The sequence below is a fragment of the Bufo gargarizans genome, chromosome 1 (assembly GCF_014858855.1).
Source record: "Bufo gargarizans isolate SCDJY-AF-19 chromosome 1, ASM1485885v1, whole genome shotgun sequence".
Classification (NCBI taxonomy): domain Eukaryota; kingdom Metazoa; phylum Chordata; class Amphibia; order Anura; family Bufonidae; genus Bufo; species Bufo gargarizans.
In genome coordinates this window covers 9143524-9162368 of record NC_058080.1, presented here as the reverse complement: position 1 = coordinate 9162368, position 18845 = coordinate 9143524, and the positions used below count along the sequence as shown (strand labels likewise).

General features: G+C 45.0%; 1 protein-coding gene across 2 annotated transcripts in view; it reads left to right on the top strand.

Annotated features, from left to right (window-relative positions):
• The window catches only part of ALDH9A1 (aldehyde dehydrogenase 9 family member A1), a 43165-nt gene extending 30530 nt beyond the window's left edge, over positions 1-12635 (top strand). For both annotated transcript variants that reach the window (XM_044294413.1, XM_044294421.1), the window contains exons 8-12: positions 1114-1302; positions 2948-3035; positions 3234-3375; positions 10472-10584; positions 10773-12635. In XM_044294413.1, the coding sequence (XP_044150348.1) occupies positions 1114-1302; positions 2948-3035; positions 3234-3375; positions 10472-10584; positions 10773-10867 (627 nt within the window). In that variant the 3' untranslated portion in view covers positions 10868-12635. The remainder of the gene's footprint in view (positions 1-1113; positions 1303-2947; positions 3036-3233; positions 3376-10471; positions 10585-10772) is intronic.
• Positions 12636-18845: the final 6210 nt, after the last annotated feature.

The window sequence follows — 18845 nt, the reverse complement described above, 5'->3', positions numbered from 1 at the left end:
TTGAAAGACTTGAGGGGTCTACCACCCCTCACTATAATCCTGTGAGTAGGACCAGTGTGACCTTACCTTATGAACTTCTTCATGGCGTCGCCTACATGGTCTCCACACCATTGAAGTGAACGGGGCTTAGCTGCGCCCAGTCCAGTGATACTAGTTGTGACGTCACTGGGCCTGCAATAAACCGGAAGAAGGCCACGGCGCAGCTGGAGCGGCGCTGCCTTCTCAAACAGCTGATCGGCAGGGGTCCCGGGTCCTGAGGATAGATCATCAGAAAGAAAACTGCAGAACCCCTTTAACTCCGGCAGATCACTGCTTGCTTAGGCCAAGGTGTCAGCACTGTTCAACATTGTGTGTTAACAGGAAGAGTTGTACAACAGACGGATTGTCTGATCAGAAGAAGGGAGCAGAAGAAGAGATCCATTCTGTACTGCAAGTGAAATTGGACATCACATCCCAAACCTAGGGCAGCAAACAGTGACACAAACCATCAGAAGGTGTCTGCACGACGCTGGGCTACGAGCCAAACATCCAGCTACAGATGTTCCACTGACCTCATACCATCAATCCCAAAGCCTATCATGGTGCACAGCAAAAGGAAAATGGAGGCTGGAATGGAGGTCTATCCTCTTCAGCACCAAGTCCTGCTTTTGTCATTTTAGAATGAAAGCAAGAGATTAGTCTGGAGACCATGTAGGCTACCCCCGGGAGCCCCTTTAACAACCAAGGTCTCTTAATTCAAGGATTCTCTGCCTCTCAGTTTGCAACAAGTGGCAATAACTGGGACGTGGAGAAAAGGAGCCATCTCACAGTCATCCCACGTGACTTGATCTAATTTTTGAGGTTTCATGTGGCTTTTAATCTGGCTTTTCTGCTCCACTCACATGCCACAGGTTGGAGCTAGGTGCTTGAAAATGTGATCATCTGCAGATCTTAGTGACACTTGCTACTTTTTCAATTTACATAACCTCACAGCTTGTCCTCCCTAGTGTTGCAATTGTCTTTACTCCTCCTCCTTCCTGCAGTAAATCTCCTTAACACCTTTACTGTGGTATGTGTTGCGATCAGCATGACACAAGACTTGGCATTGACTTGATTTTTGATGTTGTCCATTAGGTATGTTGCAATGGCACACGTGTCTTTGTTCAAAGGGACATATTGCAAAAGTTTACTGAAGAAGTGGTGAAGAAGGTGGCAAAAATAAAAATTGGGGACCCTCTTTTAGAAGACACCAGGATGGGACCACTCATTAACCGTCTTCAGCTGGAGAAAGTGCTTGCCTTTGTTAAAGGTGCAAAAGAACAAGTAAGTTTAGTAAGCTTAGCAGTAAAAATAGTAAAGAGAAAGCAAACTGCAGCTGACGGCTCTCAGGAAACCTTCTATTTCGGACATATATTATCCTGGACGGATGACCCAGCTTTGCTCAGGTATACTTCAACTATTCCATTTAATATTTGTGTGTGTGGTTTAAAGATGTCCATACTGTTCCCCTTAACAGTGCCCTCCACAGTGCTCCCCATAACACTGACCTCCACAGTGCTCCCCATAACACTGACTTCCACAGTGCTCCCCATAACAGTGCCCTTCACAGTGCTCCCCATAACACTGACTTCCACAGTGCTCCCCATAACAGTGCCCTTCACAGTGCTCCCCATAACACTGACTTCCACAGTGCTCCCCATAACAGTGCCCTTCACAGTGCTCCCCATACCAGTGCCCTTCACAGTGCTCCCCATACCAGTGCCCTTCACAGTGCTCCCCATACCAGTGCCCTTCACAGTGCTCCCCATACCAGTGCCCTTCACAGTGCTCCCCATACCAGTGCCCTTCACAGTGCTCCCCATACCAGTGCCCTTCACAGTGCTCCCCATACCAGTGCCCTTCACAGTGCTCCCCATACCAGTGCCCTTCACAGTGCTCCCCATAACACTGACTTCCACAGTGCTCCCCATAACACTGACTTCCACAGTACCCTGACCCCTTAGTAGTGACCTCCACAGCAGCCTACCCTCTTAACTGTGAGCTCCTCGCCTCCTTAACATTGATTTATTTACTGTGACTTCCACAGCAGCCTTCCCCCTTAACAGTGACATTCATATAGGCCCACCCTCTTAACAGTGACTTCCACAGTGCCCCGTCCCCTTAAAGGGGTATTCCCATCTCAGACAATGGGGGCATATCACTAGGATATGCCCCATTGTCTGATAGGTGCGAGTCCCACCGTTGGGACCTGCACCTACAATGAGAACGGAGCCGGAAAATGAACGGAGAGCGCACTGCGCATGCGCAGCCGCCCTCCATTCATTTCTATGGGGCTGCCGAAAATAGCCGAGCGCTGGCTCGGCTATTGCCGTCTGCCCCATAGAAATGAATGGGAGCATGGGCCGCGCATGGGAGCAGTGCTTGGTGGTGGACGGACCCCGGGAAATCCGGGGTCCTCCAGCCACAGTGCTCCCCGCTTCGTCCCAGCTGTGGGACCCGCACCTATCAGATAATGGGGGCATATCCTAGCGATATGCCCCTTTAACAGTGACCTCCACAATGCGCCGTCCCCATAGCAGTGACCTCCACAGTGCCCCTCCCCCTTAACAGTTACCTATGACCGTGAAGAAAAATGGCTGAGTTGTTATGGAAACCTGGTGTAAAACGGTGTATGTCAAGACTGAAGGACCTGTGAGTTCCTATTGGCCAATACATTTTTTGGGAATATCTCAGGAATGGTGCGTCCTGAGACCTTTACGAAAACCTTCCCGGATACCTGATGTACCCATGTACCAAATCTGGTTTAGGTGTCTGTAATGGATGCCTGTAGAGGACAGACGGACATTGATTTTTATAATATAGATTTATTAGATGTGTCGCACTATATACAGTATATGTTCAGAGGTTGTATGTCTTTTCACTGGGGAGGTACCGCTGGTCAATAATGCATCTCTCACATTCTTATCAGGGTGTCAAGGTGCTGATCGGTGGTGAGCCATACGTCCCAGCAGATCCTAAACTGAAGTCCGGATTTTTCATGAGCCCTTGTGTATTAGGTAACTGCATCTAACAAAGTGATGAGGGTCACAATTTATATATCCCCCGTACTGTTATCTCTGGATTTCATCCTCCTCCTGTGGATCTCTCATCTGCTCCAGCTAGTTTACCATCTCTACTGAAACCTAGTCATTTATTGTCAGTGGGTCCATCTCGGCCATGCGGCTCACTATATAAAGTCTCTTTATCACCCATAGGAGAATGCAAGGATGATATGACCTGCGTCAAGGAAGAAATTTTTGGTCCTGTGATGTCCATCCTGCCTTTTGATACAGAGGAAGAAGTTCTGGAAAGAGCCAATAACACAACATACGGTTTGGCTGCAGGAGTCTTTAGCAGGTTTGAGCTTTTTTTTGTTTTAATACACTGAATAGAAAAATCTAAAATTAAAATAACAAACATATTCTTTAATTGTATTGTCCAGACATGTATACCGTATTTTTCGCTTTATAAGACGCACTTTCACCCCCAAAAAATTGGAGGGGACAATGGCCATGCGTCTTTTATAAAGCAATTTGATTACAAGTGAGTGCGTCTTATCATCGGTTGCGATTAATATACAAATAATAGCAGCAAACTCTTCTTAGTGGAACCAAATGGAGTCAAAGGTTTAAGTCTCCCCTACTTCAAACTAACAAATATTTGACTGTAAAGAATTTGCCTACCGGCTAGGAGTACAGTATGCCAAGAGGACAGAATTCTGTTCCCTTCCGTGTATAATGAAAATGTGCTGATAATGCCCGGTGACCAATGACATTATTCCCTAGGCCATCCACAAGCTCATTAATAAAGCTAATAACTGAAGGATACAGAACTTTGTGTCACTGCACTACCAGACACCGTCCCTGTTATATAAGCTGTTATATAGCTAATAGAAACTCCCTTATCCAATTCCTTGATTATTACGTACACCTAAGGTCCCTGTACACGGGAAGATGTTCAAGCAGATTGTCAGGAAGGAAGCGTTCCTTCCCAGCAATCTGCTGATCACTAGCGGAGTAGACCAGTACATTTACATGCATCAATCTTTTCCGCAGTGGCTTGTTGGGACCAAGAGTCCAAAAATTATGCCTTAGCGGGCCTGCATCTGTTTATACACACACACATGTTAATGTCGTAAGAAACTATGGCTTGTTCTGCACAAGCGTCCAAAAATTATGCGTTAACATTGGTAAAATGCCTGCTTGTATTTACACACACACACAAGTGTTAATTGTCAGAAGAAACAGTGGCTTGTTATGAAGTTGAACGATCCTGGAAAAAATCTCCCTTTTATTTGGAAGCAGCAGCTGTACAGCGTGAATGTGGAAAGGGTAAGGAGTGTAGGGGTAATAGTGGCAGCAATAGTAGTGCCAGCAGTAGCAGCACGGCATGGAACAAACAAGCCAGTAAAAAGGCAGCTGTGTAAGGGTAATAAAATGGTAGGGATTGGCAGCAGAGAGTAGCAGCAGTAGCAGTCATGGTACAGAACATGATGGTAGGAAGGCAGTGGCATTATGGGGTTGGAGATAAATAGCCATCAGCCATGCCACATCTATTTATTGGGGTCAGCCAGATGAGTGATAGAATCCTCATGGGTCAATGCCTCATTCATTTTTTACAAAAATGAGGTGTTGTACACCGGTGGTGGTCACCTTTGTCTGTTTGGGTGTCGCAACGCCCTGTGCCACGCTGAAGACCCTCTCTGAGATGACACTGGAGGCTGAGCAAGAGAGAAAAGAGGGCATACTGGGCCAATTTGGGGCACTGTTCTAGTCTGCCTGACTAGAAGTCCATGGGGTCAGGAAACCCAGTATGTGTCATATGTAAAATTAGACTATTTTAAACCATTAAAAAAATAATAATAATGGACAGCTGGGAAAAAGTATGATCATACAGAAGAATTCTAATCCGACCATAGAAACATAGAATGTGTCGGCAGATAAGAACCATTTGGCCCATCTAGTCTGCCCAATATATCTGAATACTATGAATAGTCCCTGGCCCTATCTTATATGAAGGATAGCCTTATGCCTATCCCATGCATGCTTAAACTCCTTCACTGTATTTGCAGCTACCACTTCTGCAGGAAGGCTATTCCATGCATCCACTACTCTCTCAGTAAAGTAATACTTCCTTATATTACTTTTGATCCTTTGCCCCTCTAATTTAAAACTGTGTCCTCTTGTGGTAGTTTTTCTTCTTTTAAATATTCTCTCCTCCTTTACCGAGTTGATTCCCTTTATGTATTTAAAAGTTTCTATCATATCCCCTCTGTCTCGTCTTTCTTCCAAGCTATACATCAGGGGTGCACAACATTTCCTTGATGGGGGCCACATTGCCAGACTGAACCAATGACAAGGGCCGAAATAAAAATGTAAAGGTGTATTAACAACTGAAATATTGCACTTATGGCATATTGAACACACATTATGTACCATTTAATGTCTAGTTACACTTCCAGGACTCCCATCTAATGGGAGAAATACATCAAACATACATGTGAGCAGCCCCAAGACATAGGCATACATGTCTGTTACCAGATGTTTGGGGGCACACAGAATGGTATCAAGGGCCGCATGTGGCCCCCGGGCCGCAGGTTGTGCACCCCTGCTATACATGTTAAGGTCCTTTAATATTTCCTGGTAAGTTTTATCCTACAATCCATGTACTAGTTTAGTAGCTCTTCTCTGAACTCTCTCCAAAGTATCAATATTCTTCTGGAGATATAGGGCCAGATTTATCATGACTCTGACAGCTCACTCCACTTTAACATATGGCTAAAGTCAGTTTTAGCCAAGTCAGATTTATGATCGGCCCTTTAAGACAGTAATAAATGTAGTTTGACGGTAGCAGTTTATCCGTCAGTAAGCACAACAATTCCTGCACAGAACCAGGTCTGCCATTGTAAAGAGGGGAAAGATTTTAAACAAACAAATCTTACTTTTTTAGATTGTATCCACCTCCTGAGTATCTCCAATGCACTTATAAATACAGCACTTGAAAATTCAGCAAGCTAATACTATGTGGCTATATATACAGTACAGACCAAAAGTTTGGACACACCTTCTCATTCAAAGAGTTTTCTTTGAATTAACACATGTGGAATTATATACATAACAAAAAAGTGTGAAACAACAGAAAATTTCATATTCTAGGTTCTTCAAAGTAGCCACCTTTTGCTTTGATTACTGCTTTGCACACTCTTGGCATTCTCTTGATGAGCTTCAAGAGGTAGTCACCTGAAATGGTTTTCACTTCACAGGTGTGCCCTGTCAGGTTTAATAAGTGGGATTTCTTGCCTTATAAATGGGGTTGGGACCATCAGTTGCGTTGTGGAGAAGTCAGGTGGATACACAGCTGATAGTCCTACTGAATAGACTGTTAGAATTTGTATTATGGCAAGAAAAAAGCAGCTAAGTAAAGAAAAACGAGTGGCCATTATTACTTTAAGAAATGAAGGTCAGTCAGTCTGAAAAATTGGGAAAACTTTGAAAGTGTCCCCAAGTGCAGTCACAAAAACCATCAAGCGCTACAGAGAAACTGGCTCACATGCGGACCGCCCCAGGAAAGGAAGACCAAGAGTCACCTCTGCTGCGGAGGATAAGTTCATCCGAGTCACCAGCCTCAGAAATCGCAGGTTAACAGCAGCTCAGATTAGAGACCAGGTCAATGCCACGCAGAGTTCTAGCAGCAGACACATCTCTAGAACAACTGTTAAGAGGAGACTGTGTGAATCAAGCCTTCATGGTAGAATATCTGCTAGGAAACCACTGCTAAGGACAGGCAACAAGCAGAAGAGACTTGTTTGGGCTAAAGAACACAAGGAATGGACATTAGACCAGTGGAAATCTGTGCTTTGGTCTGATGAGTCCAAATTTGAGATCTTTGGTTCCAACCACCGTGTCTTTGTGCGATGCAGAAAAGGTGAACGGATGGACTCTACATGCCTGGTTCCCACCGTGAAGCATGGAGGAGGAGGTGTGATTGTGTGGGGGTGCTTTGCTGGTGACACTGTTGGGGATTTATTCAAAATTGAAGGCATACTGAACCAGCATGGCTACCACAGCATCTTGCAGCGGCATGCTATTCCATCCAGTTTGCGTTTAGTTGGACCATCATTTATTTTTCAACAGGACAATGACCCCAAACACACCTCCAAGCTGTGTAAGGGCTATTTGACCATGAAGGAGAGTGATGGGGTGCTGCGCCAGATGACCTGGCCTCCACAGTCACCGGACCTGAACCCAATCGAGATGGTTTGGGGTGAGCTGGACCGCAGAGTGAAGGCAAAAGGGCCAACAAGTGCTAAGCATCTCTGGGAACTCCTTCAAGACTGTTGGAAGAGCATTTCAGGTGACTACCTCAAGAGAATGCCGAGAGTGTGCAAAGCAGTAATCAAAGCAAAAGGTGGCTACTTTGAAGAACCTAGAATATGACATATTTTCAGTTGTTTCACACTTTTTTGTTATGTATATAATTCCACATGTGTTAATTCATAGTTTTGATGCCTTCAGTGTGAATCTACAATTTTCATAGTCATGAAAATAAAGAAAACTCTTTGAATGAGAAGGTGTCGAAACTTTTGGTCTGTACTGGGTGTGTGTGTGTGTGTGTTTGTGTGTGTGTGTTTGTGTGTGTGTGTGTGTGTGTGTGTGTATATATTTTTATTTTTTTTATTTTTATTTTTTCCTAATATAAGAGAACATGGAGGCAGAAGTGCTCAGTCTCGTCTTGTCCCTCCTCGCTAGCTGAGGACTGGGTAAGGCCTCATGCACACAGCTGTATCTGTTTTGCGATCTGCAAAACACGGATCTTGGCCATGACATGCCGTCTTTTATTTCTAGTCTAGAGAAAAGAACACGCTCTGTTTTTATGAGAGGCCACGGAAAGGAAGTACGGAATGCGGACAGCACGTGGTTCAATGGCTCTGCATCCGATCCACAGAAATCTGGAATGCATTCAGACCATAGATACAGTCATGTGCATGAGGCCTTATAGAAAGTCTGTGATCCGGTCTTTCGGACAGTACAAGGCCCAGCATTTCTGCCTCCTTGCAGGGTCTCAATACCCCGATTGCCACCAGTCTAAATTGGCAGGTCACTATGACACATAAAAAGTGTTCGTAAAGGAGAGTCACTCTATATATGTTTGTCTTTCCAACCTGATTCTTGTTTTTTCACTTAAAAGGTTTTCTTAAGCATTTGATATGGATGGTCTATCCTCAGGATAGGTCATCAGTATCGGATCAGTGGGGATCCGACTCCTGACACCCTTGCTGATCAGCTGTTTGAAGAGGCCGCTGCGCTCAGCAGAGCTCCGGTGAGCGCTGCGGTCTCTATAGCTCACCAAGCCCAGCGCCGTACGTTAGACAGCAGCGGTGCTTGGTACTGCAGCTCATCTCCTTTACAACTAGGCCTTGTGACTGGTATACAGTGACATCACTCAGATTCCACCTTTAATTTTCAAAAAGCTGTGATAAATAAAATGTAGAATCTGATTGGTTGCTGTGGTCAACTAATCCACTTCTACTTCCCACCAGTTTGATAAATGACCCCAGAATTCTGGAGCGCAGGGTGTGACAAACCTTCCCCCCCCCCCCCCTCCAGCATTAATAGTCACCATTATTACAAGAGGCAGCCAAAGAAATGCGTACACATATGCAGCTAACCCACTTGGGACATAATTTAAAACCCTGAAAGATTGCACCTCCTCAGACCCCAGCGAGCCGATAATTACTTCCCCTCTACCTTTTTACCCTTGTTACAGTCTAACTCCAGGAAAATAATGCAGGTCCCCTCCTATGGTCTACTAGGTGTTAGCTTAAAGGAGTTGTCCCATGAAAAATATTCTGCAGTTTTCTCCATCACCAGGATCTGAGTACTTTTGTAATTGCATGTAATTAAACATTAGCGCCACCTGTTTGTTCTTTTCTTATTTCTTTGACCTGCTCACTGAGATGGGCGCACATGCTCAGTTTGATCCTTCAACTGCCCCCTGAGCTGTGATGGGGAGAGCATGGACACGCCCCCTGAGCTGTGATGGGGAGAACATGGGCACGCCCCCTGAGCTGTGATGGGGAGAACATGGGCACGCCCCCTGAGCTGTGATGGGGAGAGCATGGGCACGCCCCCTGAGCTGTGATGGGGAGAGCATGGGCACGCCCCCTGAGCTGTGATGGGGAGAGCATGGGCACGCCCCCTGAGCTGTGATGGGGAGAGCATGGGCACGCCCCCTGAGCTGTGATGGGGAGAGCATGGGCACGCCCCCTGAGCTGTGATGGGGAGAGCATGGGCACGCCCCCTGAGCTGTGATGGGGAGAGCATGGGCACGCCCCCTGAGCTGTGATGGGGAGAGCATGGGCACGCCCCCTGAGCTGTGATGGGGAGAGCATGGGCACGCCCCCTGAGCTGTGATGGGGAGAGCATGGGCACGCCCCCTGAGCTGTGATGGGGAGAGCATGGGCACGCCCCCTGAGCTGTGATGGGGAGAGCATGGGCACGCCCCCTGAGCTGTGATGGGGAGAGCATGGGCACGCCCCCTGAGCTGTGATGGGGAGAGCATGGGCACGCCCCCTGAGCTGTGATGGGGAGAGCATGGGCACGCCCCCTGAGCTGTGATGGGGAGAGCATGGGCACGCCCCCTGAGCTGTGATGGGGAGAGCATGGGCACGCCCCCTGAGCTGTGATGGGGAGAGCATGGGCACGCCCCCTGAGCTGTGATGGGGAGAGCATGGGCACGCCCCCTGAGCTGTGATGGGGAGAGCATGGGCACGCCCCCTGAGCTGTGATGGGGAGAGCATGGGCACGCCCCCTGAGCTGTGATGGGGAGAGCATGGGCACGCCCCCTGAGCTGTGATGGGGAGAGCATGGGCACTCCCCTTGAGCTGTGATGGGGAGAGCATGGACACTCCCCTTGAGCTTTCAGCTTAATATAAATCTAGCAGAGCAATGAATGAGGAGATCTCTGGATCCATGTGAGGTCCAGGGCTGGTTCTAGCTTTGTTAGGTAGAAGTTGTCAGTACTATATGAGGTCTGATTTTTACTTTTTACATTAGTCATGGAGTAACCCCTTTAAAGCCTCCTGCACATGACCATATCTGTTTTGTAGTCCACAAATTGTAGATCTGCAAAGTAATGTGTGGTCCATGTGCATCAGCAAAAATTGTGGATCAGCTACAAACCAAAAATATGGTTGTGTGCATGAGACCTAAAAGGGTTGGTCAGTTTTTAGTTTTGTTTGTCCCCAGCCTGGAATATCTGTGGAGAAATCCAAACTTACCTGCGAGGCCTAGTATCGGCCTATGTGCTTACAACTGTCATAACCTATAATCACGGTGATCAGACAGCTGGGACCTTTTAATACCAAATTGGAGATATATATATATATATATATATATATATAATATATATGATACTGTGACGACGTTAACCGCTTGTTCCTTTCTTCTACCAGGGACATCCAGCGCGCTCATAGAGTGGTGGCTGGTCTGCAGGCCGGTATGTGTTTCATCAACAATTACAACGTGAGTCCCGTTGAACTGCCTTTTGGAGGCTACAAAAAGTCTGGTAAGTATTTCTGCTCAACACGCTTCTGTAGATAAGTTGTTTCTGGAATTACGTGGTTTATAAGCTTGCGATATTGGGATAATCTGCATCTTTCCTACTTCTGTCAATGTTCTGGACATGCAATTACCAGTAAAAATAAGGATAATAGTAATAATATTATAATACTGAAGTATGAACTGTGCTTGCAGGCTTTGGACGTGAAAATGGACAAGTTGCCATTGAGTACTATTCGCAGCTGAAGACGGTCTGCGTGGAGATGGGAAATGTCGAGTCAGTGTTTTAAATGGCCGGCGTGTCCCCACAGCGACGTTCTTGTTAGTATTCCACATTGAATGATGTTCTATATGGAAGGGTCTTGTCACACCACATATATTTTTTCTAGTGTCATAATAAAATTTGTAGACTGTGCTACCCAGTGTCTTACTGAGGACTTCTCACGACTCCGACATCTGTTCTCGAAAATACTTTATATTACAGGGCGATTCAAAAAGAAGTGCGCAAAATTCTCCCCTCGGTATTCATAACTGAGAGAGCTCAACTTCATTATCATGAAAGACTTAGTTTTATCTGTACACTACAAATGTTCGATGTGCGCTCCATCCGTGACCAGACCTATCTAGGCGTTAGTCCAGTTCTGCCCAGACATGTCCCAGCATATCCTCAGCTATGGACTCCAGTTATGGTCATCTCAGGGCGTTTAGATCCTGTGGCTGGGGGGAGGCAGATACACTTAAGGAGTCATTTATGAACAGAGATACGCCACTTTTGGGGAGTATATCTGGCTCGGATTCTGTCGCACGCCATGTTGTGGCAGAATCTGTGACTTAGTCCTCGCTCACGACAGGTCTAAAAAAAGTGAGCGGGGACGGGCCATTAGGCCGGTCTCATTCATCATTTCCTATGCCTGGTTTAGGAAGCAGACTGAAGGAAGCCATCTTACACTTGGCATCAGCGGTGGATATGCTATAGTCATGTACAGTCCTGCTCCTCTTCATAACTTCGCCGGATCCACCACCAGATATAGGGCTTATTAAGATCGGTGTCTAAAATGCTGATCTAACTAAATGTGTCCCTTAGTTCTGGATGTCACAGGGTATTCATGGCGTTCCTGCAGGTGTCACCCATCTGGAAGTGGGAAGGAGCACCATCCCGCTGATAGACTACACTTGGCAGATCTTCCTCCATCTGCGGCAATGCCTACAGCAATCAATCTCGGCACAGCTTCCATTTGCTTGTTTGAACCATCCTTTTTGAATCACCCTGTATTTTTCATTTAAAAAAAACAAACAATTCTGGAGCATTTTTCCTCAGGGCGAGTTCACATACGCATTGTATATTCCGTTATACCGTACCGCTATAACAGGCTTATAATGGAATTCTAGAACGGAATGCAAAACGGAAACGTTTAGAGGCATTTTGTTCTGATCCGTCCTAATAAAGTTCTTTGGGCACAAATAAGGGTTCCATCTTGTTCCATTATAGAAGATGGAAAAAAATCCTGTCAACAGGCCTTTTTTATTTTTTTCCGTCTTACATAACGGAACAGTTATTTGTGCCCATAGAACTCTACTAGGACGGATCACAGCGGGATGCCTCTAAAGGTTTCCATAATGCATTTTAAAACCCTGTTATAACGGAATATACAGCGCACATGTAAAACCCGCCCTTAGACCTCTGCACTGTGCTGCAGCTTCATTGTTCCTTGTAGACATTTCTGACAACGAGGCGTTACCAGTTGGGGGTCAGTCCCTACACAGTCTGATCAGTGCTGACCGTACCAGACTGTGTAGCGCCATGTTATCATGAATATTCTGGAAGAATAGCGGGAACGGCGTAGCACAGCATTATGAGAAAAGAAGCTTCAGCGTTGCATGACTTGTCTAAAGATGTCCGGTCCTGTGAACATGTGAAGGCATATGGAGGCAAGCATGGTGTGACCGGCGCCCAAGGACATTGTAATCCGCTACCATTTCATATAACTTTGATAAAGCTTGCTTGCAATTTTATATTTCTATTATACATTGTACTAATAAAAAGGAAGTTTAAGTGCGGCTTAAGCATTAAACGCTCTTCTCGTCTAACACGTGGTGATTGCAGTAGCTGGTATACAGGCGTTCTTACGGCCCTCCATACAATGCTGAATGTCCGTGGATGTGTCACAAGTAGGAAGGAGCGCAGCGAGCGTCGGAGCCTAGAACCGAAGTCGCCTTTTCTCAAAACTTCAGATTAAGGCCTCTTTCACATGACCGTATGGCGCTTTCAGTGTTTTGCAGTCTGTTTTTTACAGATCCATTGTTACGTTTTTTTGTTTCCGTTGTGTTTCCGATTCTGTTCCGTTTTTTCCGTATGGCATATACAGCAATTACATAGAAAAAATTGGGCTGGGCATAAAATTTTCAATAGATGGTTCCGCCAAAATGGAGCGGATACAGATTCATTTCCATATGTGTTCTGTTTTTTTTGCGGACCCATTGACTTGAATGGAGCCACGGAACATGTTTCGCGGGCAATAATAGGACATGTTCTATCTTTCAACGGAATCGAAAAACAAACAGAATGCATACGGAGTACATTCAGTTTTTTTTTTGCGGAACCATTGAAATGAATGGTAACCGCCTGTAAACGGAAAAAAACACGGTCGTGGGAAAGAGGCCTAATGCTGTAGTGAGATACGTCTCCGTAAAGCATTCAAATGTGCGGCCTCCGACGAGCCGAAGTCGGTTATTCCCGAAGTCTCGCAATTCTTTGGTGAATAACTTTGTGTAGAGGGAAGGTGTATTATGCAAATATATGTATATTGGCCCTGTATGGCCAGTATGGGCCCAGATGTGTGTAAAAAAATAAAAAAAAATATATATATACATATTATGTGTGTGTGTATATGCCCCATTTATTACATACATCTGTATATACAGTTGGGTCCATAAATATTGGGACATCGACACAATTCTAACATTTTTGGGTCTATAAACCACCACAATGGATTTGAAATGAAACGAACCAGATATGCTTTACCTGCAGACTGTCAGCTTTAATTTGAGGGTATTTACATCCAAATCAGGTGAACGGTGCAGGAATTACAGCAGTTTGCATCTGTGCCTCCCACTTGTTAAGGGACCAAAAGTAATAGGATTTCAAATCCATTGTGGTGGTGTATAGAGCCAAAAATGTTAGAATTGTGTCGATGTCCCAATATTTATGGACCTGACTGTATATATAGATGTATGCATGCCCAAGTTATTGCATACATCTGTATATATTTATATAATATGCCCCAGGTTTATATTGTGTGTGTGTGTGTGTATGTATATATATATATATGTGTGCCCCAAGCATCCATATAGATATATATTTATAATGTGGCCAGCATATCCCCCCCCAGTCAGGGGTGCCCCCTCTGGGTGTGCCTGCAGGAGGGAGAGGCCGACAACTGGACAATTATGTCTAGTTTCGGCCACTTCAAAGGACAAAGGATCAATAAAGAGCTTTCCTGCCCCTGTATGCCGCTTCCCTTTCGGCGCTGTAATTACAGCACCAGGGGTATGCGAAATCTCCACAGGCGGGAGGATCAAAGGATCCCCCCGCCTGGGAGCGCTGGCTGGTGCGGTGACGTCATATCACTGCGCCAACCCACGTGGACCTGGCATGCGCACGCCTGCGGCGCAGGAAAACGGGAGTGAGCGCCGCGGGGTTTAAATACCCCAGAGGCACTGCGCTCAACAGGCAGTAACCCCTACCTCCCCGCATAGAAGAGAGGGCAGGCAGCGATGCGCTCAGGAGAATAAGGAGAGTGCAGATGGCAATCAGAGGAGTGACCCCTGATCTGCCTAAAACCCCCCCCAGACTGAGAGCGCAGGCAGCGCTCTGGACAACCCCGATCCGGCTCCCAAGAAGAAAGGAGAAGAGCGCAGGCAGCACACAGCACTGCGCTCAGGAAGATTCCACCAGCAGCCTTGAAGAGCGGGACGGAAGAGGAAAGCAGCCAGCTGGTTAAGTATCACTTTCCCTGCCTCCTCCTTAACCCCTGCTATCCTTCTCTGCATTGCCCTGTAACCCCTGCATCCCTGACCCTGTATTAACCCCTTCACTGCTGCTGCCCTGAACTCCCAGGTGTTAACCCTTTCTTGGGTTAAGCCTTACCCTGCAGTTAACCCCTTGCTGGACTGATCCTGACCTGCAGAGTCCCTATACCCCAGTACTCTGCCTTGATTACCTCTGCTGTACCCCTGGTCCCCTGCCCTTATTTAACCCTTTATACAGCACAGGGTTAACCCTTTCAGTGCCCAGCAGTCCCTGCATTAACCCTTGCATTGCTGGTATTGAATTTACCCCTTCACTGCTCCTTGCACCAGTAACCCCTTTACTGCTGCCCGTAGAGACAGTGTGTAGATAGGTTGGGTGGGTTGCTGTTATGTATGTGTGTGTAATGTATAGATCGTGTATGGGGTGGAGTTGGGAATTGTATTGTGTAGTGTCGTTAGGTTTGTATTGTGTTTATGGTAGTGCTAATTTTGCGGTGTGTGCGTCAATATGTATATATATTTATAACCATTGATCTATAGATATAGATATAGCGTATTATTAGACTTGTGTAATGAATATTCTTCATTGTTCATAATACGGTGTAGTCGCCGTAGTGGTAGTAAGTCGCACGTAGTTTAGTTCAGTGAAGTGTAAAGGCAGCGGAGGTAGCTAGTCAATTAGCTAGCTAACATAGTTTTTCTTTAGTTTTATAGTATAAATAGGCTGAGTCATCTCTAAACGACTCGCGCCCATTTATGAATATTTTGGATAATATCAATAATTAATATTTCGCTTTACACTTCGGTAATAGATTTTTTAACTTGAAAACCATTTTTAAAACTTGGATCCGAACTCTTCTTCGGTTCCCACTGGTATGCCGCGACTGAAGCCGAGTTCGGTTCCCAGTTTTAAAGTGGTTTTCCACTGGCTTTTGCATTATAAGCCACAACTTAAAAAAAAAAAAAAAAAAAACTGGGACAGATGTAATAACTGTATTCAGTCTGGTTCAACTTTAGATGTGATACCACCTATTGGTTTGCTTAAAGGGATTGTCCCACACATGATACTTACCCGCCCCTGAATCTTAATACTTTAGTAATTGCACTGAGTAGGGGTGAGAGAATCTGGATTGTTGTGATTTGGACGAAGCTGATTCGTTCAGCTCAATAACTGAAATTCATTAAAATCTCTGTCCAGGCATTAAAATGTATGCGCTCCGATGAGTCTGTTTAACCCCCTTAGGGACCGGGCTTATTTTCACCTTAAAGGGAATCTGTCACCTGCTTTTGCCATTTTAAGCGGTCACCATCGCTATGTTCACTAAATTACCTTATTTCCAGCAGTCTTCTTTCTACTTTATTTCGTTTTGTTCTTTTGATATAAAAGCGCTTTTTATGATATGCTAATGAGGCTCCAAGGTGCCCAGAGGGGCGTTTTTTTCCTTCTCCGGTGCACAGTGACGTCCCCCTGCAGTGCCCAAGAACGCCTCCTGATCCTCGAATAACCTCCCACAGCCCCAGCAAACGGTTCCGCCCCCTCCCCACGTCATAGTCTACCTTCTAGAAATGCCCCGTCCTTCCTGTCGGCGGCCAGAAAACTCTCGCAGGCGCAGTACCGCCTGCACGATCATCAAGCTCCTGAGGGCAACAGCGTCAAAAGTAATACATGGTAATACCCCCAAAAATAGTTATTACTTTACATTCCCCATATGTCTACTTCATGTTTGGATCATTTTGGGAATGATATTTTATTTTTCTGGGGATGTTACAAGGCTTAGAAGTTTAGAAGCAAATCTTGAAATTTTTCTGAAATTTTCAAAAGCCCACTTTTTAAGGACCAGTTCAGGACTGAAGTCACTTTGTGAGGCTTACATAATAGAAACCACCCACAAATGGTACACCCCTCAAGGTATTCAAAACTGATTTTATAAAACTTTGTTAACCCTTTAGGTGTTCCACAAGAATTAATGGAAAATAGAGATACAATTTCTAAATTTCACTTTTTTGGCAGATTTTCAATTTTTATATATTTTTTTTCCAGTTACAAAGCAAGGGTTAACAGCCAAACAAAACTCAATATTTATGGCCCTGATTCTGTACTTTACAGAAACACCCCATATTTGGTCGTAAACCGCTGTACGGGCACACGGCAGGGCGCAGAAGAAAAGGAATGCCATACGGTTTTTGGAAGGCAGATTTTGCTGGACTGGTTTTTTGACACCATGTCCCATTTGAAGCCCCCCTGATGCACCCCTAGAGTAGAAACTCCAAAAAAGTGTCCCCATTTTTTGAAACTACACGATACGGTGGCAGTTTTGTTGGTACTAGTTTAGGGTACATATGATTTTTGGTTGCTCTATATTACACTTTTTGTGAGGCTAGGTAACAAGAAATAACTTTTTTGGCACTGTTTTTTTTTTTTTTTTTTGGTTATTTGCAACATTCATCTGACAGGTTAGATCATGTGGTATTTTTATAGAGCAGGTTGTCACGGACACGGCGATACCTAATATGTAAACATTTTTTTTTATTTATGTAAGTTTTACACAATGATTTCATTTTTGAAACAAAAAAAATCATGTTTTAGTGTTTCCATAGTCTGAGAGCCATATTTTTTTTTAGTTTTTGGGCGAATATCTTGGGTAGGGTGTGATTTTTGCGGAATGAGATGACGGTTTGATTGGCACTATTTTGGGGTGCGTATGACTTTTTGATCGCTTGCTATTACACTTTTTGTGATGTAAGGCGACAAAAAATTGCATTTTTTACACAGGTTTTTTTGTTTTGTTTTTTACGGTGTTCACCTGAGAGGTTAGGTCATGTGATTTTTTTTTTGATTTTTTTTATAGAGCAGGTTATTACGGACACAGCGATTCCTAATATGTATACTTTTTATTTATGTAAGTTTTCCAAAATATCATTTTTGAAACAAAATAAAAATCATGTTTTAGTGTCTCCATAGTCCGAGAGCCATAGTTTTTGGCCGATTTATCTTAGGTAGGGTCTCCTCTTTTGCAGGATGAGGTGACGGTTAGATTGGTACTAGATTTGGTGGGCATACGCCTTTTTGATCACTTACTGTTGTACTTTTTGTGATGTAAGGTGACAAAAAAATGGTTTATTTAGCAAAGATTTATTTTTTTATTTTTTACGGTGTTCATCTGAGGGGTTAGATCATGTGATATGTTTATAGAGCCGGTCGATACAGCGATACCTAATATGTCAACTTTTTTTTTTTTTTTTCCTACTTTTTACAAATTTTTTTTTTTTACTTTATTTAGGGGAAATTATGTTTTTTTTTTATATTTTTTACTTGAAACTTTACATTTTTGGGGGGGATAACTTCATTTTTTCATCTTTTTTCACTTTATTTTTTATCCTACTTTGGGACTTCAACTTTTGGGGTCTGATCCCTTTTACAATGCATTCCCCTACTTCTGTATTGGAATGCATTGGCTGTATGAGTAATACAGTGTGTATTACTCATACAGCCTCCGGCCTGTGAGATCCAGGGGGCTGGATCTCACAGGCTCATCACCGGAAGGCAGCGCCGCTGCCTTCCTTGCCATCGGGGACCCGATGGCTTCTCCAATCACCGCCGCAACCTCCAGTAAAAGCTGCAAACTGCAGGTCTGAATTGATCTGCGGTTTGCGTCGATCGCCGACACGGGGGGGGGGGGTCACGGGACCCCCCCCCCGCGCATTGTCCCAAGGTGCCTGCTCAATGAAGGGGTGCAAGACCCTGAAACGCTTCTGGCATATCAGAGTGAGCGTGGATTCCAAGCAATGAATTTGGACATTAGCAAAGTTGGACATTAGCAAAATTCAAAACTCCAGCGATTTACCTCCACAATCAAAGGTACAGCCGCATAGTAGTGACGTCATACAAGCGCCTACCCGGAACCCCTGAGACCAGGTCACGTGGGACGCCACAGCCGGCCGTGTACGGCCACCTGGGAAACTAGCGCTGCAGTTCCGCAGCAAGGAGGTGTGAGACTGGGAAGCTACAGCGGAAAGAAACTGTAAGTAACCAGGAGGTTTTATACGCATCTCTGTACAATTCTAATACCGGACATTGGCACGTGATTTGCGCCCCATCTGAGTCGCTAAATTACCACCCCAGGTGGTTGCAGTGCCGTACGTACCCAAAGGTACGGGACTTTGAACATTATAGATCTAGACGTCTATACCATATTTCCAATTGGAATATTGTCTGCATTCAGAGCCGCAACATCGCAC